Source organism: Moschus berezovskii, chromosome 28 (genome assembly GCF_049115385.1).
Source record: "Moschus berezovskii isolate FMDL1 chromosome 28, NW_MosBer_1.0, whole genome shotgun sequence".
Classification (NCBI taxonomy): Eukaryota; Metazoa; Chordata; class Mammalia; order Artiodactyla; family Moschidae; genus Moschus; species Moschus berezovskii.
The window spans coordinates 27,265,366-27,289,762 of NC_142487.1; the positions used below are offsets into that span (position 1 = coordinate 27,265,366).

At 46.1% G+C, this 24,397-nt stretch overlaps 1 protein-coding gene and 1 long non-coding RNA gene across 4 annotated transcripts; both read left to right on the top strand.

Annotated features, from left to right (window-relative positions):
- Window positions 1–734: 734 nt before the first annotated feature.
- Window positions 735–5,218, top strand: LOC148773588 (uncharacterized). Of its 2 annotated transcripts, none has more exons than XR_016036721.1 (3): window positions 735–831; window positions 1,854–2,024; window positions 4,333–5,218. It is a non-coding gene; the product is annotated as an uncharacterized LOC148773588 (long non-coding RNA). The 2 variants fall into 2 exon arrangements; XR_016036720.1 differs by lacking the exon at window positions 4,333–5,218 and adding an exon at window positions 2,375–2,448.
- Window positions 5,219–14,518: 9,300 nt separating this feature from the next.
- Window positions 14,519–18,950, top strand: PMAIP1 (phorbol-12-myristate-13-acetate-induced protein 1). 2 transcript variants are annotated; one of them, XM_088833415.1, is made up of 2 exons: window positions 14,519–14,808; window positions 17,275–18,950. In XM_088833415.1, exons 1-2 carry the CDS (start codon window positions 14,751–14,753, stop codon window positions 17,379–17,381), a joined length of 165 nt encoding a protein of 54 aa, XP_088689541.1. In that variant the 5' UTR covers window positions 14,519–14,750; the 3' UTR covers window positions 17,382–18,950. The 2 variants fall into 2 exon arrangements, 1 of the variants encoding a protein (XP_088689541.1); XR_016036690.1 differs by lacking the exon at window positions 14,519–14,808 and adding an exon at window positions 14,818–15,326.
- The last annotated feature ends 5,447 nt before the right edge of the window (window positions 18,951–24,397 follow it).

A 24,397-nucleotide genomic window follows, 5' to 3' on the forward strand; every position in this document is an offset into this window, starting at 1 on the left:
ACAATATATTTGTAAAATCTACTGTCTCACTTATTTAATCGTCTCCAAAACTTACAAAGTAGGCACAGGGTTGTTGTTGCTGTTGAGTCGTGTCTGACTCCTTGTGACCCCATGGACTGATCCCAGGTTCCTCTGTCCATGGGGTTTCCCAGGCAAGAATACAGGAGTGGGTAGCCATGCCCTTCTTCAGGGGACAGGGGTTTAGGACTGGCATTTAACAGATGGACTATCTGAAACCCAGGAAAGTCCTTTGCCTGAGAAGAGGCTAGGTTTTAAGTGGCAGAGTGGATTTCTGACTCTCAAACCTGGAACTCTGTCTACACTCAGGATCCAAAGCTGATAACTGAGTGACAACGGGAAAACCGACAGAATCTGCGTCGGGGCTCCCAGGCCTCTGGCGGGACCCGCTTCCGCAGGGTCAGGTGCTGAGCCCAGGGCTCCCTCCGCGTCCCCTCCAAGAGTCCTGGAGGCCTGCAAAGGAGCCGGCGAGACTCTTGGTTTCCGATCCCACGCTTCTTTCCCGCCAGAATTTTATTTAGTCACAGATATTTGGATATTTGCTCTTGCATGTTTCCCAAGAGACAGATCAAAAAAAAAGTCACCTGCCTGTGAACTGACCGCCTCCCCCACCTTCCGCCCTCATTCGCCAGCCCGCTCTGTGTTTGTTGAGGTCTGAAGCTCAGAAAGTGATTCATTTCCTCTTTTTCTTTTAGTTTCCTTTCCCTGCCTGTTACCTTTTTCCTTTCTCTGAAGAGCTCAGCAAAGCGGTCCTGTTTCTAACCGCCTGATGCTGGGTGGGGTTTGGCCTGTCATCCTTAGCCAGCAGCAGCTGTGAGTGTTTCCAGGCGGGCTTCTGTGTTCGGGGTGAGGCGCGTGCCCACGTGAGCCGGGACCTTCAGGGTGGAGGAGCCGGCCCTTTCCTGCCCTGCCCTTCTCGTTCTGGGAATGCTGGTGGGGGAGACTGGTGGAGAAGACTCAGCCTTCCTGAGTCTTCCGGATGTGACATCCACTGAAGTAGCTATTTGCCTGTATTATTCAATTTTATGGGCTTCCCAGGTGGCTCAGTGGTAAAAAACCCACGGACCAGTGCAAGAGCCTTGGGTTTCATCCCTGGGTGGGGAAGATCCCCTGAAGAAGGAAATGGCAACCCAATCCAGTATTCTTGCCTGGGAAATTCCATGGTTGGAGGAGCCTGGTGGGCAACAGTCCATGGGGTCGAAAAAGAGTCAATCATGACTTAGTGACTAAACAACAATTCAACTTTATACTAAAAAAAAAAAAAAAAAAAGCCCTGTAGGGTATTAGCAGTATTATTCTCTCTTCCCCAAATAAGAAACCTCAGCTTAGAGAAGTGAAGGAGCTTGTTTAAGTACACATTTCAGTTAATAGTGAAGATGGCAGACAAAAAAGGAAAAAAAAGGCATAACAGAATTTTATACAAAATTTCTCCATTAACCCAACTTGTGTCTATATAGTGTAATTCTTTGAGACTTAGATCATTACATCAAAGCTTTTACTATTGTTGAAGAAGATAAAGCTGATTATTCTAGCATTTCAATGACCACCCTAAATTTGACAGATTTTAAAACATCCCCTGGGGGTTTTGATGACGATGAGGATGAAGATTGGCTCGGGTAATACAAACAGCTAGTCTGGAGGAAAGGTAGCAGTGAGGGGCGGGGGTCATGCCCGGGGTGTGTGCGCAGTTCTGTTTGAGGGGGTCCATAGGACAATCAGTGACCTGTTATACCAGTGAGCCGAGAAACGTGGGGTACAGACCTGTTTGGACAATGGAGAGACACTGACAAATTCTTCAGCAAAGGAATGAATGTCAAGGAACTGGTGTTTTACAGGCAGACTGAAAGCAAGAGGCAGCTCCACTGGAAGACTTTTGCAATACAGTTAGACTGAAATCACATGCTCTGTTGGCAGAAGAATTTGAGGAAGAAGGTTAAAACCAACGGTCACCTTGAAAAAAGATGGGCTAGGATTGATGACAGCTTGAATGGGGGGATAAAGGACAGGTGAGAAATCAACTGCGGATGGTGGTTTGGAGCCCTGTAGTTTGGGAGGATGGAGTAATTAGCACTTGGGCTTCAGCAAAGATGAGCTTGAAAGGATGGATACGTGACTTTCAGGAGAGCCATAAAACTTTCTCTCAAAGTTTTTCCTCCAGTCTTTCCTGGGCCTTGCATCATACCTAGCAGATGGCGGGGTGTAGGGGGAAGAGGTATGCTGGAATCAGATATGTCCCTCCACACACTCAAAAACAAGAGGGTACTGCCCTGATGGTCCAGTGGTTAAGAATCCTCCTTCCAATGCGTGGGATGTGGGTTTGATCCTGGTCAGGAAACTGAGATTCCACATGCCGCAGGGCAAAAGAACCCTCGAGCCTCAAGTAGAATCAAGCTTGCCGCAAGAAGAGCCTGAGAGCCAAAACTAAGTCTCGATGCAGCCAAATAAATAAAGTAAGTAAATATTTTTGACAAAAGACTCTATACTTATTAAAAACACAGAGAGAGAGAGAGCTCTGACAGAAAGCTGCGCTGCTTCTGTCACCGCTGCTGCAAGCCCTGGATCGGACCTTGGTCTGAATTCAGCCTTTGTTCTTCAGGAGTTCTGAGGTCTCCCGACATTGTTGATGGTGTTATTTTAACATTTCTAGGAAGTCAAATCGGAGAAGGCAATGGCAAGCCACTCCAGTACTCTTGCCTAGAAAATCCCATGGATGGAGGAGCCTGGTAGGCTGCAGTCCGTGGGGTCGCTAAGGGTCGGACACGACTGAGTGACTTCACTTTCACTTTTCACTTTCCACTTTCACACATTGGAGAAGGAAATGGCAACCCACTCCAGTGTTCTTGCCTGGAGAATCCCAGGGACGGGGGAGCCTGGTGGGCTTCCATCTATGGGGTCACACAGAGTTGGACATGACTGAAGTGACTTAGCAGCAGCAGCAGCAGCAGGAAGTCAAATGTGTCCTTGAGGTCTGATGTTCACAGGTCAATCCAGTTCTAAGATTATGTAAATAATCCCCCATGATAGCTTCAAGTACTTTTTAATGTGTCCAATGTTTATACTTAAACCCGTGAACCCTTTGGAGTTTGTTTCTATGCAGATAATGAGATAGGAAAGGGGGGCATGGCAACCCACTCCGGCGTTCTTGCCCGGAGAATCCCAGGGACAGAGGAACCTGGCGGGCTACAGTCCATGGGGTCACAGAGTTGGGAATGCACGCAAGCGCAGTGAGCTGGAATCAGACACTACTTTTCTCCCCTGGATGTGTGTAGTCAATCATCTTGAGCACAGTCTGTCTTTTAGACGTCATTTATTTGCTCCTGGTCTTAGTTTCGAGGCATAAGGGGTCCTTCACTGTGCACTGTGTCTCCCCATGGCACGTAGGATCTTAGTTCCCCAACCGGGGACCGAACCCGTGTCCCTTGCATTGAATTCTTAACCAGTGGACCAGGCGGGAAGTCCCTTAAAACTCTTTATAGAGTAATCTACCTTGTTTCCACTGAATTGAAATACCACTTTCAACATACAGTTTATTCTCACCTGTTTTGAGGCCTGTATCATTAACTCTTTGCTCTGTTCAACCATTTCTCTTTATGATAAATGGAAGGGCTAGTTCTTAACTTGTTACATTCCTCAAGGAATCTCCCTGGCACTTTAACTGGAATTGTATCACATTCATGGAAGCATTGGGCAGAGACTTCTCACCTGGGAGTAATTCTTCCTTCATGTCCTTCAGGACACAAGCAGGATTCTTCATTTGGGTTTTGCATATGCCATGGGGAATGCATTTATAATAATTTCTTTGCATTATACATGGGTGCTATTTTTGGAAACATATTTCTTATGTAGTTAGTGTTGGACTATCGGAAGGCAATGCAATTTTAGAACACTGATGTCCTATCTCACCTGAGAGCTCTAATGACATTTCTGGTGGCCCTTCTTTCCCCCTCTTTGTCCTGCTAAGAACTCAGGGTGGTGGGGGCTCCTGGTTTCACTCTGCCCGCATCTCCATCTCCTTCTCCCTCCCTCCACCCCCGCCCTCCGCAACCGGACCGCCGTGTGCACCTGTCACACACACACACGCACACTCTCCCATCTGTCCTCTTCCCCACATGGACAGCTCCGGGTGGCATCTCCTCCTGGGCACTGTCCCCCCCCCACACATCCCTCTCCTATCTGGGAATAAGAACAAACGGACAGGGTTTCCCAGGCAGTCTAGTGGTGAAGAATCCACCTGCCCATGCAGGGGACCCGGGTTCTCTCCCTGATCGGGAAATGTCCCACATGCCCTGGGGCAACCAAGCCTGTGCCCTGCAGCTACTGATTCCGTGCTCTGGAGGCCCGAGCTTCGAAATGAGAGAAGTCATCTAAGCCGAGCCCTGCAAGGAAGTGTAGCCCCGCTTACTGCAACTAGAGGACGCCCACCCTGCAGCCATGAAGATCCGGTGCAGCCAAAACAACCAATCAAACAGATAAATCTTGAAGGAGAAAAAGAACAAGTGAACAAATGCTCACTCAATTTTTTTCCTTTGGCTCTTGGCAGGTGGTTTTTCATATTTTATTTGACTCCAGGGGCAACTGGAGACCCCCCAAAAGACTTTAGAGCAGAGCAGGAATTCTATCTTTGAACAATAAAAATCTGAGCACTCCGGAGGCAGTGTGGGCAATGGACAGAAAGGTTTTAAGAAGAGACGGGAAAATTAGCATCAAAAGCAGTCAGGCTGGCTGCAGTGTGAACAGATGAAAGAGGAGCGGGTGTGGAGGGGAAGCCAAGGAGGAGCCCTGCTGCTCAGGCAGGGGCTGGCCCGGAAGCGGAGGTAACGGAAGAGCATCGGCGCTCAGGAAGACTTCCTGCAGATTGGCTGCGAAGGTACAACAGGGGAGGGCTGGAGGGTGCGTCCCAGGGCTCCTGCAGGTCGTCTCGGAGCGGGGATGGAGCTCCGTGTGCACATTCCAAACCTGGGGATTGAGTGGATGTTCTAAGAACTCACTTAAAAAAAATCATTAGTTATTGTCCTGTATTTATTTTTAAATCGTATTTACTTATTTTTGGCCAAGCTGCCTGGCATGTGGGGTCCTAATCCCCCCACCAGGGATCGAACCCAAGCCCTGGGCAGTCTAAATGCAGAGTCCTAAACACTGGACTGCCAGGTTTATTGTCAAATATTTTTATAGAAAAAAAAAAAAAGAGAGGCAGAATTTAAAAGCCTAGTATGTGTGACCTCTTCTGACTATGGTCTAACTTTTTCATTATTATTGTTATTATCAGACAATGACTGTGATGAATGAGGTGTATACTAAGACGGTTCCGACTGCAGAGCCTGCTTGTTTACTTATTAGCACTGGGAATTTAGGCAACCACCTTCCCTTCCTTCAGCATCGGTGTCCTCAGCTGCTCTGCACCAGGGGTCCCAGGACTGGCAAAACAAGCCTTTAAGGCCTGAGCTCGGTGGAATCTGACGGCAAAAGGGGAAGTGAAAGTGAAAGTCGCTCAGTCGTGTCCGACTCAGCGACCCCATGGATTCATTTACAGGCCATGGGATTCTCCAGGCCAGAGTACTGGAGTGGGGAGCCTTTCCCTTCTCCAGGGGATCTTCCCAACCCAGGGACCAAACCCAGGTCTCCCGCATTGCAGGCGGATTCTTTACCCGCTGAACCACCAGGGAAGCAAAACCAGCAAGTAGATGATGAACAAGCCAGTCAAGTAGACACAACCGATTTCCTGCTAGCTAGTCCCTTGGAGGATAGGGATGTGCGATTTTAGACAGGACGATCAGGGAGTGCTTCCTGAGAATAAAGCCTTTGTTCCGAGACTTGAATAGCCAGAGGGCTCTAGACAAGGACAGATAGGGAGAAGGCATTCTAGGCTTGGTACAAAGGCAAAGGCTCAGAAGCAGGGAGCAAACTGGGAGAGCTTGAGGAAGAAGGCCAGGGGAGCCCCACTCAGGGGAATCCGAGGCTGACGACTCTGTAAGTGACACCGATCATGGGTGCCGTAGGTTTAGGTTAGGCACGAGTGAGGGCAATTGAGAGCTCAGCCTTCCTCCATTTCCAAGTCTCTGCGGTGTGAACCACAGTTCCCTACTACAGGAAGCAACTGCTGATTAGCCACTCAGCTGGATAACAGTTCTGCTTGCACCAGTAATGCTCAGAGCTTCCGGATGCTCAAAACAGCTTCTAATTCCCTATTGCCCTCCTGTTATCACTGTGTCTCTTTTTAAAAAAATTTTGACCACATGCTGTGGCTTGTGGGACCTTAGATCCCAATCAGAGATCAAACCCTCCCACCTGCATCAGAAGGCGGAGTCTCAACTGCTGGACTTCCGGGAAGTCCCACCACCTGTGTCTTTGCTTTGTCTCTTCTGTCTCTTCCGGATCATAATCACCATGCATTTCAGCTCGGCCTCTGCCCCATTCACAAGGTATAAGCTCTGGGTCAATTGTGTATGTATTATTGTTTTTAATCCTTTTTTTCTAAACCTACTGATTCTGGATATCCAGGTTTTTTTTTGTCTTCTGATGGCAATTAAGAGGGCTGTTTTTTTCCCTTTCCCTACCTAGATTGTTTGAATTGTGAACTGTAACACTCAAACAGAAAAGTGTACAAAATACAAATAATTTTTACTTAGCTGTTACTATATGGTAAAAATATTTTCATGTGTCACAAAATTGCACAATAAGTTATAGTCCACTTTCAATTACTCACTGCTAATTCATATTTATTTTATTTTCACTAGAGTGTAAGCTATTTGAGGTCAAGTATCATTTCTCAGGGCTTCCCTGGTGGCTCAGTGGTAAAGAATCCTCCTGCAATGCAGGAGACCTGGGTTCGGTCCCTGGAGTCCGGAAGACCCTCTGGAGAAGGCAATGACAACCCACACCAGTATTCTTGTCTGGGAAATCCCATGAGCAGAGGAGCCTGGCGGGCTACAGTCCATGGGATTGCAAAAGAGTCGGACCCTTAGCGACTGAACAACAGCAGCAAATCATTTCTCAAGTGCCTTTGCATCCTCTCCGTTAGTATACAAACGTTATCTGAGAGGTTCGCTAAAATGTGTATTTCCAGGCTGGGGTCCTAGAGACTGTGATTCACTAGCCTGAGGTCAGGCAGGTCTGCATTTTGAATAAGCTTGTCAATTGATTCTGTGGTGTTGTATTTCCACAGATAACACTCAGACAATTATTGCTTTTTAACTCTTACACACGGAGAAGGCAATGGCAAGCCACTCCAGTACTCTTGCCTAGAAAATCCCATGGACGGAGGAGCCTGGTAGGCTGCAGTCCATGTGGTCACTAAGAGTCAGGCACGACTGAGTGACTTCGCTTTTCACTTTCACACATTGGAGAAGGAAATGGCAACCCACTCCAGTGTTCTTGCCTGGAGAATCCCATGGATGGGTGAGCCTAGTGGGCTGCCATCTATGGGGTCGCACAGAGTCAGACATGACTGAAGCGACTTAGCAGCAGCAGCAGCAACTCTTACACAAGACTGAATTATCTTCCTACTGGCTACTCAATGACAACCTAAAAATCATTTTGTTTATCATCAAATATTCTGGGTTCTAATGAACTTAAACAGCACTTAGTAATAGTTTCTTGAATGAAATGCTCTAAGCTAGTTGGATTTATTTAGTTGTTGAAAATCAGTAATTCAGTTAAAGAATACACAGGTCATGTTTACTGATTTCCATTATTCTCCTGAGATGTGTTGGACTGTCCCACTGCCTATTTCTTACAGTTAAAAAAAAGTACAAATGTGCTTGATGAGCATTATCTGTGATCATGGGTTGGGGGGGTGCATCAGAAAAGAATTAATTAACAAAGGAGAATCAAATGACGAAAATGGGAAATTAAAAAAAGCATTTGCTTTCGGCATTTTATAATGTGCTTATATAAGTTGCACTAATAGGGATCATATTGACTTTCAGATTCCATCAAAGCCTTCTTTGAAATCGTGTTTGGCTTTGTGAGTGGGGAGCCCAGAGGTGGGGTGGATGGGGGGTGGTCTGTTACACCATCGCCTTCAACTAAGACAATGCTCTCGGTACACGTGCTTTCTGTAGCTGGCAGATGTTTGAAACCTATTCCCTCTGAAGTCTTTTTATTTCTTATCTATACTGCTTTTGACATTTATTTCAAGTTGCTTCAAATTCATCGTCACGATTACTAAGCTCCTTTTGGTTTGTCAATGTGCAAATTGGATGAAAAAAATGTATATACAGAATTTTTTTTAAGGCAGTTGATGAAAGGAGGTGTCAGGGCTTAAGCTGTGTCTCTCAGACAGACATGCTGAAGTCCTCATCCCCCGTTTCCCCCTCCCTCTCCAACCTCTGAATGTGGCTTCTTTGGAAATAGGGACTTTGCCAATGTAAAATGAAGCCCTGCTAGATTTAGGGTGAGTCCTAATCCAATGATTGATGTTTGTATAAGGAGAGGGAAATTTGGGCAGACACACAGAGGAGAAGGTCGTGTAAAGAGAGGAGCAGAGATGGGGTGATACACCTACAGGCAAGTGTCTCCAAGGACGCTTGCAATCCGTTAGAAGAGGCGAGGAAGGAGAGCTCCCATAGGGTCTTCAGAGAGCACCGCTCTGCCGACACCAAATTGGACTTCAAACTTCCAGCCTCCACAAGAATATAAAATGGAGAAAAGACAGTCTCTTTAACAAGTGGTGCTGGGAAAACTGGTCAGCCACTTGTAAAAGAATGAAACTAGAACACTTCCTAACACCATACACCAAAATAAACTCAAAATGGATTAAAGATCTAAATGTAAGACCAGAAACTATAAAACTCCTAGAGGAGAACGTAGGCAAAACACTCTCCGACATAAATCACAGCAGGATCCTCCAAGACCCACCTCCCAGAATATTGGAAATAAAAGCAAAAATAAACAAATGGGACCTAATTAAAATCAAAAGCTTCTGCACAGCAAAGGAAACTCTAAGCAAGGTGAGAAGACAACCTTCAGAATGGGAGACAATAATAGCAAATGAAGCAACTGATAAAGGATTAATCTCCAAATTATACAAGCAGCTCCTGCAGCTTAATTCCAGAAAACTAAGTGACCCAATCAAAAAATGGGCCAAAGAACTAAACAGACATTTCTCCAAAGAAGACATAAAGATGGCTAAGAAACACATGAAAAAAATGCTCAACATCCCTCATCATCAGAGAAATGCAAATCAAAACCACAATGAGATACCATTTCACACCAGTCAGAATGGCTGCTATCCAAAAGTCTACATGCAATAAGTGCTGGAGAGGGTGTGGAGAGAAGGGAACCCTCTTACACTGTTGGTGGGAATGCAAACTAGTACAGCCACTATGGAGAACAGTGTGGAGATTCCTCAGAAAACTGGAAATAGAACTGCCATATGATCCAGCGATCGCACTCCTGGGCATACACACCGAGGAAACCAGAATTGAAAGAGACACATGTACTCCAATGTTCATTGCAGCACTGTTTATAATAGCCAGGACATGGAAGCAACCTAGATGTCCATCTGCAGATGAATGGATAAGAAAACTTTGGTACATATACACAATGGAGTATTTCTCAGCCATCAAAAAGAATGCATTTGAATCAGTTTTAATGAGGTGGATGAAATTGGAGCCAATTATACAGAGTGAAGTAAGCCAGAAAGAAGAACATCAATACCGTATATTAACGCATATATATGGAATTTAGAAAAATGGTAACCTGAACCCTGTATAAGAGACTGCAAAAGAGACATAGGCATTTAGAACAGTCTTTGGGACTCTGTGGGAGAGGGTGAAGGTGGAATGATTGGAGAGAATGGAATTGTAGCATGTATATTATCATAAGTGACCAGTCCAGGTTCGACGCATAAATTTTCCTCTGTTCATTTCTTTGCATTTGTGCTTTTTTAATAAAGTTCTTTTTTTAAAAAAAATAAATAAATAAATAAATCCAGCTGGAACATCTGGAAGTTCTCAGTTCAAAAAAAAAAAAAACAACAAACTTCCAGCCTCCAGAATTGCAAGGGAATAAGTTTCTATTGTTTTAAGCAACTCAATTAGGGGTGCACTGCTATGGCAGCTCTAGGAAACTAACATAGGCGAAAATGTCAATTACATATATGCTGACAAATTTCAAGTCTTGCTCTAATAGAACTCGGTCCTATCCTGGTCAGGAAATGTGGGAATTTCAATAAAGACAGGGTTGAAAGAAGGGACTGTCTTTGCTGACATTACCATCTTGTATAAGAATTATGATAATGTCTGTCTTGACTGGCGGCTTCTCTGGTGGCTCAGACCGTAAAGAATCTGCCTGCAGTGTAGGAAACCTGGGCTCGATCTTTGGGTTGGGAAGATCCCCTGGAGAAGGGAATGGCAACCCACTCCAGTTTTCTTGCCTGGAGAATCCCACGGACAGGGGAGCCTGGCAGGGGCTACAGTCCATGGGGTCGCAAAGAGTAGGACATGTCTGAGTGAATAAGCACCCATCTTGACCAGTCACACTGTCTCCAGTGTTATCTGGATTAATACAGTCATGCTGTAGCCAGAGCGAACTTTCTAGAATTTGATCACATATCTCACGTGCTTAAAACCTTCTGTGGTACCCCCATTGTCCCCGCAAAGATGTGCAAACTCCTCAGGTGGCTTCTCCCCCCACCCCAACCCCCCTCCACTGCTCTTCAGCCTCTGCATGGAGCATATTTCTTCCCTTTGGTCTCATTGCTTGGCCAACTCCTATTTGTGTCCTGGTCTCTATGGAGATGCCCTTTCTGCTTAAGTGCCCCCACCCCCCCGCAAGGAGGTCCCACAGTCTGCCATAATTTCCCTGGCCTAGTCCTGATGTACATCCTTGGCACCTGCCCGTGTACTTTCCTGCATCATCCTCCGGACTTGCTGATGAGGATCTGCATTACCAGAGGTTAAGATGCAGAATCTCCACAGTCAGATATGCATTTGAACAAGACAGGTGATCCATATGCACACTGGATTTGTGTGTCTCTCAGAGGTAGGTTCCATGGGGGCAGGAAGCACTGTCTCCCCAGAAGGAGCAGTGTCTGCCTTAAAATAGAGATGGAAATCAGTCTCTGTTGATTAAGAGGAAAGACATCGATTACGGGAAAAGCATCTCTGACGATCATCAGGCTGATTTCTTGCTGACAAACACGCTATACGGGGTGGGGGTGGGGGGAGGTCCCCTTTTATCAGAATAAACAGGCTCAAGCCTACAATCCATTTTGTCCCAGGCTTCCTTTCAATCCCCCCTCATTCATCTCTCATATCTTCATTGCCCGTCCAGTCTTATTTTCTGCATGAAACAGATGAATGACTATTTTATTAGTAATCACGTTTGCTATTTTCGGGTGTATTTTTTATAGAAAAAAATTTTAACACTCTAAGTGACAACACAGTCATGGCCAGGTTTGCACTGTCATTTTGGAAACTTGTCCTTGAAAACTAAAACCTGGTAATAGTTTTAAAAATTATCTTCACCAGTCCTTTTCAGAAAACATAATAGGGGATTCTAATGCTTCTTGAGAAATCATTATTTTGTCATTCTCTGGGTCCAAATAGTTAAGAAAGCCCTTTCACACACAGTTTCTGATTCTCTTAATAGAACATTAAATCCGAAAAAGAGTTTCAGTTCAGTTCAGTCGCTCAGTCGTGTCTGACTCCTTGCGTTCCCATGAATCACAGCACGCCAGGCCTCCCTGTCCATCACCAACTCCCGGAGTTCACTCAAACTCATGTCCATTGAGCTGGTGGTGCTATCCAGCCATCTCATTCTCTGTCGTCCCCATCTCCTCCCGCCCCCAATCCCTCCCAGCATCAGAGTCTTTTCCAGTGAGTCAACTCGTCGCATGAGGTGGCTAAAGAAAAAGAGTTTATGGACCATTAATTCCCTGATGGCTCAGACGGTAAAGCATCTGCCTGCAATGCCAGAGACCTAGGTTCAATCCCTAGGTTGGGAACATCCCCTGAAGAAAGGAATGGCAACCCACTCCAGTACTCTTGCCTGGAAAATTCCATGGGTGGAGAAGCCTGGTAGGCTACAGTCCATGGGATCGCAAAGGGTTGGACACCTGAGCAACTTCACTGGTTCAGTGGTTCAAAATCAAAATCTTAACAAGTCCTCCATAAATGGCTGACTTGACCCATCTCTGAAGCCCACCTCCCCCTCTTCCTTTTTCCTTCCTGGGAGTTAAATTTGCAATTCCCTAAAAGCCACAATTTGCCTAAAGTTTGTATCTAGCATGGGTCACGTGGTCAACGATCTTTTATGATGATAATTTCAGAGGTCAAGAGGACACACTCTTTGCAGGTAAACAAGGTATGATTTGTTTTTCTGTTGTGGAATGTACAGATTGCATTTCAGGGTGCTTAGTTTGATGAGAAGTTTACTCATTTATCCAAGCAGGAAGCTAATGGTGTTCCTGAAGTATTAAGTCAATCAAAATGAGCCTTGAGAGTGGTTTTGGGACATGGGTTCAAGACTTGCAAGGCAGACTGTCTGCTGGGCTTGCTGGGTTTCCTGGACCCTGTGGTGATAACTCCTGAATTTTATCCACTCTTAGCCCTATGTTTTTACCACACTCAAAGCTAAGTTGCTGCAAATCGAGTAAGTTTTGTTCCATGCTTACACGACATTGCCTATATTTCAGCAGGACCCAGTGACAAATAAATACCTGCAGGTTTTTGTTGATTGAGTGACTCAAGGTAAATAAACAAGTTCACATGCCTACTGGGGCCAGATAATGTAAATGAGAAAAACAAACCGCAGCGGGGTGTGGCCAAAGTGAGAACTCCCGCCGGCCTGACGTCTCTCTGAGGGCGGCCACTGCATCTTCTCCCAGCCCGCTCCTGCGCTTTCTCACAAAGAATCTTGGGTTGTCTAGAGTTAATGATTTTCCAAAGGCCGCCAGAAATCTGAGCTTCTAATGCAATCTCTGAATTTTTAAATGCTGGTAACTAATTCGAATTTTCACAAGACCAGTACTGTGAACCAAACCGAAAACTCGCAGCTCTAAGCAACCAGTTTGCAACCTGTGCATAATATAGATAATAAAAGGTATATATATAAAAAGAGGGGCTTCCCCGGTGTCTCAGCGGTAGAATCTGCCTGCAATGCAGGAGCTACAGGAGACATAGGTTCGATCCCTGGGTCAGGAAGATCCCATGGAGGAAGGCATGGCCACCCACTGCAGTTTTCTTGCCTGGAGAATCCCATGGACTGGAGAGGATCCTGGTGGGCTATACAGTCCATGGGGTCGCAAAGAGTCGGACACGACTGAAGCGACTTGCACGCATGCAGGCACACACATAAAGAACACTTATTTTCTAAGAAACTGTGATTCCTGGGAGGGCCGCAGATGGCGGGCAAGACGTCCTGCTCGGGATGGTCCTGCCTGGGTTCAGGTCCTCCAGCTGCTCTCGGCCTGTGTGAGCTCAGCTCGCTTCATCGCTATAAACCTTCAGTTTTCGCACCCGGAAAGTGGCCACAATGGTGCGAATGTCCACTTGGTCGGGTTGTTCCGAGGACAGGACGAGAAAGTTCTTCGGGAGCCCTCAGCGCCAAATTCTCAGGATCTGTTCCCTAGTACGAGTGACTGCTTCTCTTTATAATAATGGAATTGCTCGAGGGCCAGCCAAACATCGCGCAAATACAGATTTCCAAATGCCTCATTTCTGTCCCCGGGGGAGCGTTTGAAAGCTGTCTACATGACCTACTATTTTTTGTTCGTTTGTTTTATTAAAGCGTCTGGAAGGAGGTATGAGACCGACCCTGCTTTTAAAACCACCGTCCTCACCCGGTGGTAGAGAACAGCCACTTCCCTTCACCCACTTTCCTTCTCCCCCCACCCCCAACGCATTTTCCAAATCCAGCTTCTAGTTGGCAGTGAGCTTCCCAACCAGTTTCAGTTTCAGTTAAGCTTCTGGCAGCTTCTCTACTGTAATTAAGTGTTCTCATTTTTCCCTGAAAACTTCCCACACTCCTCGAGTTTGAACACTGTCCTTTCCCGAACCCTTCAGGGGTTTGTTTACGGGAGTCTCCGATTGCCCGTTTACGATGAGGATGACGCTCCAGGCCTCCCCATCCCCAGCTGTTCCCCGAGGACAACCCTTCCCCGCTCGCAGCTCCTAGACCCAGCCACGCCTGCAGCGGATTCTCGGTCCAGGAAGTAATTTCCGGGCCGGGTCGGGACTCCCCAGCCGCCGATCGGCTCGGCCCCGCAGCGGATCCGCCGGCGGGGGCCGGGGGCCGGGGGCCGGGGGCGGGGCCGGGCGCGTTGCGGGCCCTGGAGGGGCGGGGCTGGGGCCGGGGATGGGGCCAGACCTGGGCCGGGGGCGGGGCCGGGGCCGGGGCGGGGCCAAGCTTGGGCCGGGGACAGGGCTGGGCCCTGGAGGGGCGGGGCTGGGGCCAGACCTGGGCCGGGGGCGGGGCCGGGGCCGGGGCGGGGCCAAGCTTGGGCCGGGGCGGGGCCAAGCTTGGGCCGGGGCGGGGCTGGGGGCCGGGCATGGGCGGAGCCCGCGGCGGGTTTCGCTACGTCACCGGGAAGTCCCGGTACGACCCGAGCGCGGGCTGCGGCGGGCGCCAGAGCGGCGAGGTCCCCGCCGGCGCGCGGTTCGCTCTATCCGGCTCCGTGCGGCCCGTCGGCTCCGGCCAGTTCGCCCCGCTCGCGGCCTGCGTCCTGCAGACCGACGGTGCTCGAGTTGCATCCCTGAGTTGCCCGGGTCTGCCGGCGGCCGTCTGCAGAGATGCCTGGAAGGAGGGCTCGCAGGAGCGCCCAGCCGAGCCCCGCGCGGGTCCCGGCAGGTAGGGAGCGCTGGGGCCCGCGGAGATCCTGGCCGGGAAGGGGGCCGGGGTCGCGGTCTCGGTCCGGGCAGGGCCAGCCCGTCGCCCCGGGGCCTAGGAGCCGGGCGGGACCCGCGCCCTGGCACGTGCTTTAGGGGCGCCTCCGGGGCGCAGTTCGCGGGTTTAACCCGGGGCGGTGGGGATGGCGAAGGAAGGGGAGCGCCTTGCGATGGGGATGCTGCTGCTTTGAGCGGCGGCCGAAAGCCTCCTCTCGTTCGCCTGCCTTCCGTCCGCGCTCGCCCTCCCCGGGGCCACGCGGAGAAAGTCACTGTCACGGCCGGGGGCGCCGCTGGCGCTCAGCGCTTCCCGAGACAGGCCCTTTTCCCCCGGGGTCCGGGACCTTCTGAGGACCCTGCTCCGTGTCTGACCGCTGTCTCCCGCCCCAACACCAACAGAAGCGGTAACAACGCTTGATGCCATCACGGTTCTTCTGCAAAGGACGGATGGAGGATTATGGAAGCCCCGAAAGGACCAACGAGGTCAGAAGCCTCGAAGGCCTGGCTTCTTAATTAAAAGCATAACAGCCGGTGTTAGCTACAGAAATGGGATAGGAGAAAAACAGGAGATGGTCCACGGTGTTTTTTAATCCATCCCTTCCTCCGCCCTTCCCCATCCCTGTAGCCCCATTAAGTAACTTCAGGTCAGCTCTCCTCCCCGCTTTTATAAATCTTATCAAACAAGGCAGATTTCTGCTAAGGAGCAGTAGCAAAGAAGTAAGTCCCTGGGCTGGAAATCCGTGTGGGTCATACTGCTGTTACATCAGACGGTATCGGGCCCCTTTTAAACTTAGTTTAATTTTATGGCGCCCCTGGGGCGTGCAAAGGAAGTGGTGCATGGCCAGTGTGGCCGCGGCTAAGTTGGCACAAAGCTGCTCTCTGGCTTTTGCTTCGGAGGGAAGAACCTTTGTCCATCTTTTGTGATGTCCAGGAGTTCTGGCTGTGTTGTGAGAATTGCATAACCTTAGCGCCCCCATTAATAAGGGACAGCAAAAAGGTCCCTTTTAAACTTGATTAGATGGTAAGACATTAAAAAAATTGAGATGTAAGTGACATATAACATTGTATTAGTGTTAGGTGAACAGCATGATGATTTGATATATGTATCAATTGTGACATGGTTATTGTAATAACTTTAGTTAACATCTATCACCACGCATAGTTATGTTTTTTAATTACTACATTTATAGATGTAATAAAAAGATTAAGGAAACAACTGGGTGCTGTTTTCTTCTCTTTTTTTTGATGAAAGGGATAGTTTTTTCTGTTACAATTCAGGGCTTTCAGAACGGTAGGCTGAATGATAATTGTTTTTTTAGGATTGTATGTTAGTATTTCTAACTCAGTTGAAAAGGTCTTACTAAACACTGCTCCAAATGCCTGATCCTATAGCCTATAAAGAAATATATCTTATGAAATTTTTTAGGTGTCTTGTTAGGGATTATTAATTTTTTTTTTAGGAATTATGAAAATTTTACCCAGTTCTTGTAAAAAGAGAATTTGGTTATTTTGATCCTAAATAGGGTATTTATTTGCAGGGACTGTTTACAAAGTAAATCAGTTTTTAATTTGTAGTCATAATGGTTTTTATCAGGATATTGAAATGTACCAAAAATAAGCTGAATTGCTTTTTGAACTATCCAAGAAAATTGTAATTATGGTCAGTATAGGTTTGGTGTTGATTTCATTTACTTTAAAAGTTTACTTAGAAATTAGATTATAAATATTACTTTCCCCTTATATTCAGTTTATTATAGTATCTTAATCTTAAAAAATAGTAAACATGTGAACTGAACATTATTTGTTTTTTGCTTCATTCATCTCCATAGAGGCAGCGGATTGGTACAGATTGGGAAGAACTTGTTTTAAATTTTTAAGTATTTTAGAAAATGTGGACTTAATTTTAGAATCAGCTTTTAAGAGTCTTTCATGAGAAAACTTGAGAGTTGTTTAAATGAGGATAATAATGCATTTAGATTTACATATTATCAGGGCATAATCTGAACTACGCATTATTGCCGTTTACAGAATGAGTTGTACTTGAAAATAACATAAAAGAATTTCTTAGTGAGAAAAAAAAGGATGACATCACCCTAGGCTGTGAAACTCAGTCTTTGTGGTGTATGACATAAACGTCTATATTTGAAAGGAATATATTTGAAGGCATCCAGGATGCTCAAAAAAAAATTGCAAGTTAAATATCTTTATTTTTGCTTAATTATTCCATTGTTTATGAGTCACTATATGTTTGTGTGTGTCGTGTGTGTATAAGTTGCTTTTCTTTCTTTAATTCAGAAAACAAGTGTACATAAAGTTAAGGTAATGCTTTATGGGTTAAATACTCAACTTGTCCTTGGGATGGGTGTATTAACTCTTGCTGGCTGCAGTTTGCAATATCAGTGTAACTTTGATATTTTGCTTTCCTTTTCAGATCCTGAAGTTGAGTGTGCCATTCAGTTGAGGAGAATTGGAGACAAACTGAATTTCCGGCAGAAACTTGTGAATCTGATATCCAAACTCCTCCGCTCAGGAACTTGACTTAAGAAGATTTCGAATGAGGAGACTCCTTTCAAAGGAAGGTTCCCCAGTAGGTGCAAATTTCATCAGTTAGAGGAGAGACTGCCTTGTAATGGAGACGAGCGTGAAGGAACTCTCGGTTGCTTTTGAATGCTCTTGGAAACGAAGATGGATGCATCACACGTGAATTTCTGTCGGAGGGTTGCCAGAAGTTGTTGTTTGGGATTTGAGAACATTAAAAATCCACTTTGTTTATTTTAAAACAAGAATGGAGGAGCTTTGAACATAGGGAATCAATTCTTTATACATTTTGGTTTTGTTTAGAGACTTGTTCTAGTATTTTTGCTGAAGGTTGCTGCCCAGTGTAAGAGGAGCTGACAGATGATTATAGACTAAGGCCAGGGGCTGAGAAGCAGAATATACTGTTTCTACTTCTGGGTGACAACGCTAGGACAATGTGTAATCTTTGGTTTATGTATATTATTTTGTTAAGAGTAAAATTTTTTTTTGAGAACACTGAATGTGATAGTGAATGTTAATTTCATAGGTCACTACAAAATATAAACTAATTTGAAAGTTTCCTTTGAGGTAAGATGCATTGTTGTTGTTTCTGTTCATAAGGCCTTTCACTAAGTGTGTTCCCATGAGCCTTAACCTGGGAAGTGATATACTTTGAAAAAATTTGAAGTGTTCCTTGGTGCCAGTGAAATTCTTGCAGAAAAGAAAAAGAAGCATGGGGATTTTGCATAACTCTGAATCATTTAAAAAGCGATAGATTTTTTTTAACTGCTGTAATTAAAACTTGGTAAGATGAATATTCTAATATAACTGTTGATAAGAAAATGAATATTTTTAAAGAAGTTTCTAAAATCTATAAAATGTCCTTTCTTATACTCAGTGTATATTGTATAAAAGTGATCTTTTAAGAGAGATTAAGCATGTTTTCATGATTGAGATACATACATGTATTTTTCAAAAGGAACAGATTGCTCATCCAGAATGAAAATTCCATTTACATACATAGGCATAACTTCATCCGTTATATATGTATTATCTATCTATCTATATATATATAGTGTTAGAGTAATAGGTACATTCTGAGATGGGTTTCATGAATTCTGTTTTCAATTATTAAAAGGCCAGGCTATCAACAAAACTCCACAAATATACAAAAAAGAAATAATACTGTCATGATTGAATTTCAGCAGGAATAATCTTATTTATTTTACTTATTTATCATTAAACTATTTTTGTTTCGTTTGATAATAAAGTTGCATTTTGGAAGTTTGAGGCAAGGGTTTCATAACTACTTGAACTCTTACGGGAAGAATGTTTTAATATAGGCTGTAGTCACTTTAGATGAAAAATTACCTCAGCATGTTTTTTTCTTCAGTATTACTTAAAGCTGTTAGTTTATTTAGTTGCAAAGACTTGCGGGGCAGTGGAGGGCAGCGTCTGCCTAGAGGAGAATGTTTTGACTTGGATATTTATGGTCTATAACTATTTATACATATATACAATTAAAATTTGATACTGCAGCTGTAACCTATTAAAAATTACCTATTAACAAATTTAAAAATTACCTATTAAATAACCTATTAGAAATTACTTTTCTGTGTGTTTATTTTTCATCGTGTAAGCTACTGAGTGTTCATTGTGAAACCAAAATATTTTAAGTAACCTCCCTCAGCAGTTACCTTTTGACCAAACCACCTCTGTTCAGTACTGTGGTGGGAGTGGGTCCTACCAGGACATTTGGCTCGATTTCTGCTCTCTAGAGACTTATGCGTTAACTGGGAAAGGAAGCAGTGAAAAATAGGAAATGAATGCCAAGCATAGGTCTCCGTGTTGCCGTGTGCTGCAGATGGATGCCTGGAGACCAAGGTAGGCAGCGGAGACTCGTGGTCTAACCTGGAGGTTTGGGGAGGCCCGGTCCGGGGTCCCTGGCTGCCCTGGGTCTGCCTGCCAGTGAGGGGACTCGGGTGCTGTTTTTGCTGCCGCCCGCCGCCCCAGCCCCGTGCAGCAGGTATTGCATCGTCTGCAGCTAGTCATGTGCTGGAGGAGGTGTGACCCACGTGGCCTCCCTGCTTGAGTGGGAGAGCTCAAAAGATACTCCTCATCATCTGCAGCTAGTCATGTGCTGGAGGAGGTGTGACCCACGTGGCCTTCCTGCTTGAGTGGGAGAGCTCAAAAGATACTCCTCATTTCTCGCCTTTTGTCTCCGAGCCGTCTGACCCACCCCTGCCCACTTGAGTCTGCTGAGCTCCTGGGATGTGGATCGCCTCCCTCAGATGGGAGAGGGAGGGCCGCGGGGGAAGGTGGCTGGGAGAGCTGATGGCTACAGAGCAGGGGTTGGGGGGAGCCTGGCTTCATAAAAGACGGGGCCCGTGTTTGATGGTATGAGCATTATTCTCTGAGAACTCCCATTTTTTAAAAACTTTATTTTAGAGTATAGGCGATTAATGTGATAGTTTGAGGTGCATAGCAGAGAGACTCAATCATCCGTTTACGTGTATCCTTTCCCCCAAACTCCCCTCCCATCCAGGCTGCCACATCACACTGAGCAGAGTTCCCTGTGCTCTGCAGCAGGTCCTTGATGATTCATTTTAAATATAGCAGTGTGTACGTGTGGATCTCAGATTCCTTAACCATCCCTTCCCTCTGGTGACCATAAGTTGATTCTCTGAGTCTATTTGAGAACTCTATTTAAATGTCAAAAAGTTCCCATGATGTTCACATAATTGTATCTATTGACCAACATATAGCTACTATGAATTAAAAAATACTTTTTGATTTGCACTTAGATTTAGTCTATATTTGGAAAGCATCTATATATCTATCGTCTATCCTGTATCTAGGAATGAGACAAGTTCTTCAGTCTAAAGATGCTGGGCCCTGTGATTACGTTTTTTAATCCCTTGCAATAACTGCCCACGTACATACACCACACTGGGCAGGAACAGCATAAATGGTCAGAATTCTGTCAAACTCCTCACCCCTTTGTCAGAAGGGAAGATGCCCCAGAGGACACACCTTGAAAAGAGAATAGTGACCGAGAGTGAGGATGCACACAGGGAGCCCCGCTGTGGGAGGCTGGAGCCGGACGCTCCAAGGCAAGAGTCTGAGTCTGCCAAGTGAGGCAGCCTGTTTGAGTCAGGGTTGCTCCTCTGAAGTCAGAGACCTGATCGTCAAGGTCCCTTGTGCTGTGAAACAGACATGGGGTGACAAAGACGCCTAAAGAAGGCCTTTCGTCACACTTCCTACGAGCCCCCTTATTTCAGACAGGATTCAGAGAGCACTGGAGGGTTTGTGAGAAGAAGTAAAAGCATGGCTATAGACAGCCAAACCATCCCAAAACAAAAGGAACCAACTACCACGCAGACTCTTCTCCCCAGCATTGATGGTAAGTCCTGGAGGAAGTCGTGCAGGGACTTCTCGGACTCGTAAATGATTTCTGGGAAATGAGAGCTGCCCGTGCATCCTGGCTTCCCTGATGGTGATCTCACTCGCTCAGGCCTGCTTCTTATATGAGGCTGGAAATAGCTGAGGGTCACCTGACAGGACACACCTGGCCGTGGAGTCACCTGAGTCTTCTTACGTAACAGGTCATGGTTCAAGAGCAAAGCTGTTAGTGCAATGCAGGCGCAAGCAGGAGCTTCTCTTTTGAGGACTTTCAGAAACTTTACTTCCCTGGTGGTTGGAATGTCACCTTCCAGCGTGGGGATTGGGGAGGTGGGGTATATGGGCTGAATCCCCGATTGGGGTGCTGGTGCGGGGCTGGGATTCCCAAGGCACTACAACTAAGAGGTCAAGGCATGGAACAGAAGCAGTTCTGTTCATGGGTTCAGTAAAGGCTTCAAAAAATTGTCCACATCCAAAAAAAAAAATCTTAAAAAAATAAATTGCTTTAACAAATTCATAGTGTGATGGTCACACCTACCTACTGTCTTCTTCCAAACTGGCCGCTTTTTAGAAAACCAAAATGTCAGAAAATTAATGAGAGTTGTAGATGGAGATTTGGAATTCCTTTGCTTAGAAATCTGGGTCTCACACTGCCTCCTGATCTTGTCTACTCTGAGATCGCACATCACACAGAGCCTGGGCTGGGGTTTGGGTTGAAAACAGAATAAACAAGCAAAAAACTAAATAAAACCTTGATACTTCTAGTGTTTTAGAAAAAAGGTTTTTCTCCTTTTTGTCATGCTCTCTCACTAACGGTCTCTGATGGAGCTTCTGAGGTTTGTTCATTGCCAGCTTCACATCTTTACCCAGCTATTTTCAAAACCACAAAGTTCCTTTGCCCACAAGTGTCACTGGCTTCTGACTTTGGAGTCAGTCAGTTGTTTCACCACTTACTCTTTGGGGAACTCAGGATAAATGACTTGACCTCTGTTTTCCTCTAAAATGGTGTAAAATGCACCCATTTCAAACCATCTGGAAAATCAGATGAGGTGAGAAAGTGCCTGACTTCTGGCTCACTCATGCTCTATGCATGTCCTTAACTGCACTGTCAAAACGGAGGGTGAGATATTAGCTTCTTTACCAAGCTATGGAAAATCTTGTGCAATTAAGGTTATTAGACTAAAATGAAGCCTTTTGAAGGAAGGCGGTAGGGCAGTGTGGAACTGGAGAGGAAGTGGCTGTTTTTCCCTTAATGAAGGCATCTGCTTTTACTTTGTGACCTCTTAGTCATGGCAGAACATTTACTGCCACCTCCTTTGTGTTAGGTTTCACGAATACTATTGAATCGCCTGAAGCCCCTTGAACATTTTCATATAAAAATTCACGTCTTGATTTACACAATATTATCTCAAGAAACAGGAAGAAGAACTGGTCTGGTTAGCTTGGACTAGATTTGGATAAGGCTGTTTTCAGTGGTGGGGGGCGGGGGGCAGGGCAGTTGTTTCATCAGGACAGAAGGGAAGACCTGCCTTTAGGGAACTTGAGTGGCATCCACCCCAGGGTTTCCATAGGGCTCCTCTGAGTCTGTCCTCCTGTGGACAAAACTTCAAGATCAACACCATTAACATTTTTATTTATTTATTTTTTTACTTATTATTTTACTGTATGGCACTGGGAATCTTTGTTGCATCATGCAGGCTCTTTCAACATTCTCCTTGGCACATGGGATCCTAGTTCTCCAACGAGGGAGCCAACCTGTGTCCCCTACATTGTGAGGTGGATTCTTAACCACTGGACCCTCAGGGAAGTTCCAAGTTAAATAACCATTTACAGATCACCCATGAGGAGCTCAGCATTTTGGCAATGATGGTTTTACTGTTTCACTTAGCGCTTATAATTTGGAAAGCATGATCATCTTTCTCATTCTATAGGGAAGGGAACGGCCTCTGGGAACCAACCATCTCCCCAGAATCAATTGGCCCACGAGCGGAAGACAGGCTTTGAACCCGTGCCTTTGTCACCGCAAAGCTCTCCTCTCCTGCCCCCAGAACAGGGCCACTTCCCCCAGGGGGACAGGGGAGAGTCCTCATTCCGGAGCAAAGCTACGGGTTCCCTAGCCAGGGATTCTACCCCCGGGTTTTCCTGAGGGATGCAGGTTGATTATTAACCTAGCTGATGAAGGAGATATCCCGGTAAGGGTAGCAGCAGCTGGGATTCCTCTGGCGCAGCCCGGCAGCCGTGACCCCCACCTCCAGCGATGGACACGCAGCCTCGGGAGGCTGGAAGCTGGCTCAGGTCATCCCGGAAACCCGGGGGCCCGCGGGGAGGCCGAGGCCCACCGCACCCCGGGGAGGGGTTCTGGGTCAAGTGCGCAGGGAATTCTGAGAGATCCGCTCCCCGCCGGCTCGCCTGCTCCCAGCCAGCGCCCAAACAGCACCTCCTGAGACAGGCCCGCAGGGGCTATCGGAATGGGAAAGAAAGGGATTCGAAGAATGCAGGCGAAACGGCAGTTTAGCGGCTCGATTTCAGAAAGCCAGGCAGGAATTAGGAAGGAAGAAGAAATCGGTGCCACCATGAAACAAACAAACAAACCCCGAACGATAGAGAAGGTAGAAACGACCCAGCCCGCGTCCTGGTGATTCATTTGGACCAGTGCTGGGCGAGGGGCAGGGAGCGCTGGTGGCTGTGTGGGTTATGACATCCTCTGGTTTTACCAAGGTTACTGTTTAGTGATTCCCAGAGCCTCTGTCTTCAGGAAACACACGTGTATCAGTTCATCAGAGAGCAGAGCAGAGGAGGGAAAAACGTCCCATTTTTGGGGGGGGGGGGGGAGGGAAGACATTTGCAATACAATACAGCACCTGTAACAAAAGTGAGAAAAAGTCTCCTTTTTTCTTTTTGAAGTTTTTACGAGTGTCACATCAAAAAGGGCAGATTTCTGAGAATTGGCAAATCAAGAGTAAACTTTTTGTTTAACTTTCAAAATGTGGTTATAGAAGAATATGAGGAAGTCAAGCTAATGCTTCACAGATGACTCCTTGGGGCCCTGGGAAAGTACCAGCTAGGATGATAACTCTGGGCTTTTCTTCCAGATTTTAATGAACATAAGGAGGAAGAAGGGTGGTAATGTGCCCTAGGTGTGGCTTACTTGTAAACCACACTTTTCTAATAATAAGCTGGTGATATGATAAGTGTATATTTCTTTATTTTGAGAAACATACTCACTATAATTCTCTACCCATCACAGTTACATTGGAATTCTCTCCGTGATAAATATTCCCAAAGGGACATAGCTACCGGCCCCCTTTATCATTACGTTTTACTATTTCATCCCTGAAGACTATGGAATGTTCCTTGGTCCCAGTTTGCCTGGGTCTCCCTGGTTTAAAACTGAAAATCTCATGTCCTGGGAGTGGCCTCAGTTCTAGGTAAACCCAGGGCAGTCAGTCACCCTTCTGTGGTTGTAATGTGCTTGCAAGTGTACTTTTAGCTCATTTAACGCTGAGGACCTCCACCTAAATAAACCATACCCCAGTTCTTTTTTCCACTTTTGGCTCGTTTGTGAGAAAGGGGTAGTCATAACTCCCAACCCCTTGGAATCACAAAGTTCATAAGGGGATTAAAAGAGATTGTGA

What these genes read in the sequence shown, in the direction of transcription:
- PMAIP1 (XM_088833415.1), top strand. Translation starts at nt 14,751, where the DNA reads ATGCCTGGAAGGAGGGCTCGCAGGAGCGCCCAGCCGAGCCCCGCGCGG. An exon ending in CCCCGCGCGGGTCCCGGCAG is followed by an intron (nt 14,809 to 17,274) that starts GTAGGGAGCGCT and finishes TTTCCTTTTCAG; the next exon opens with ATCCTGAAGTTGAGTGTGCC.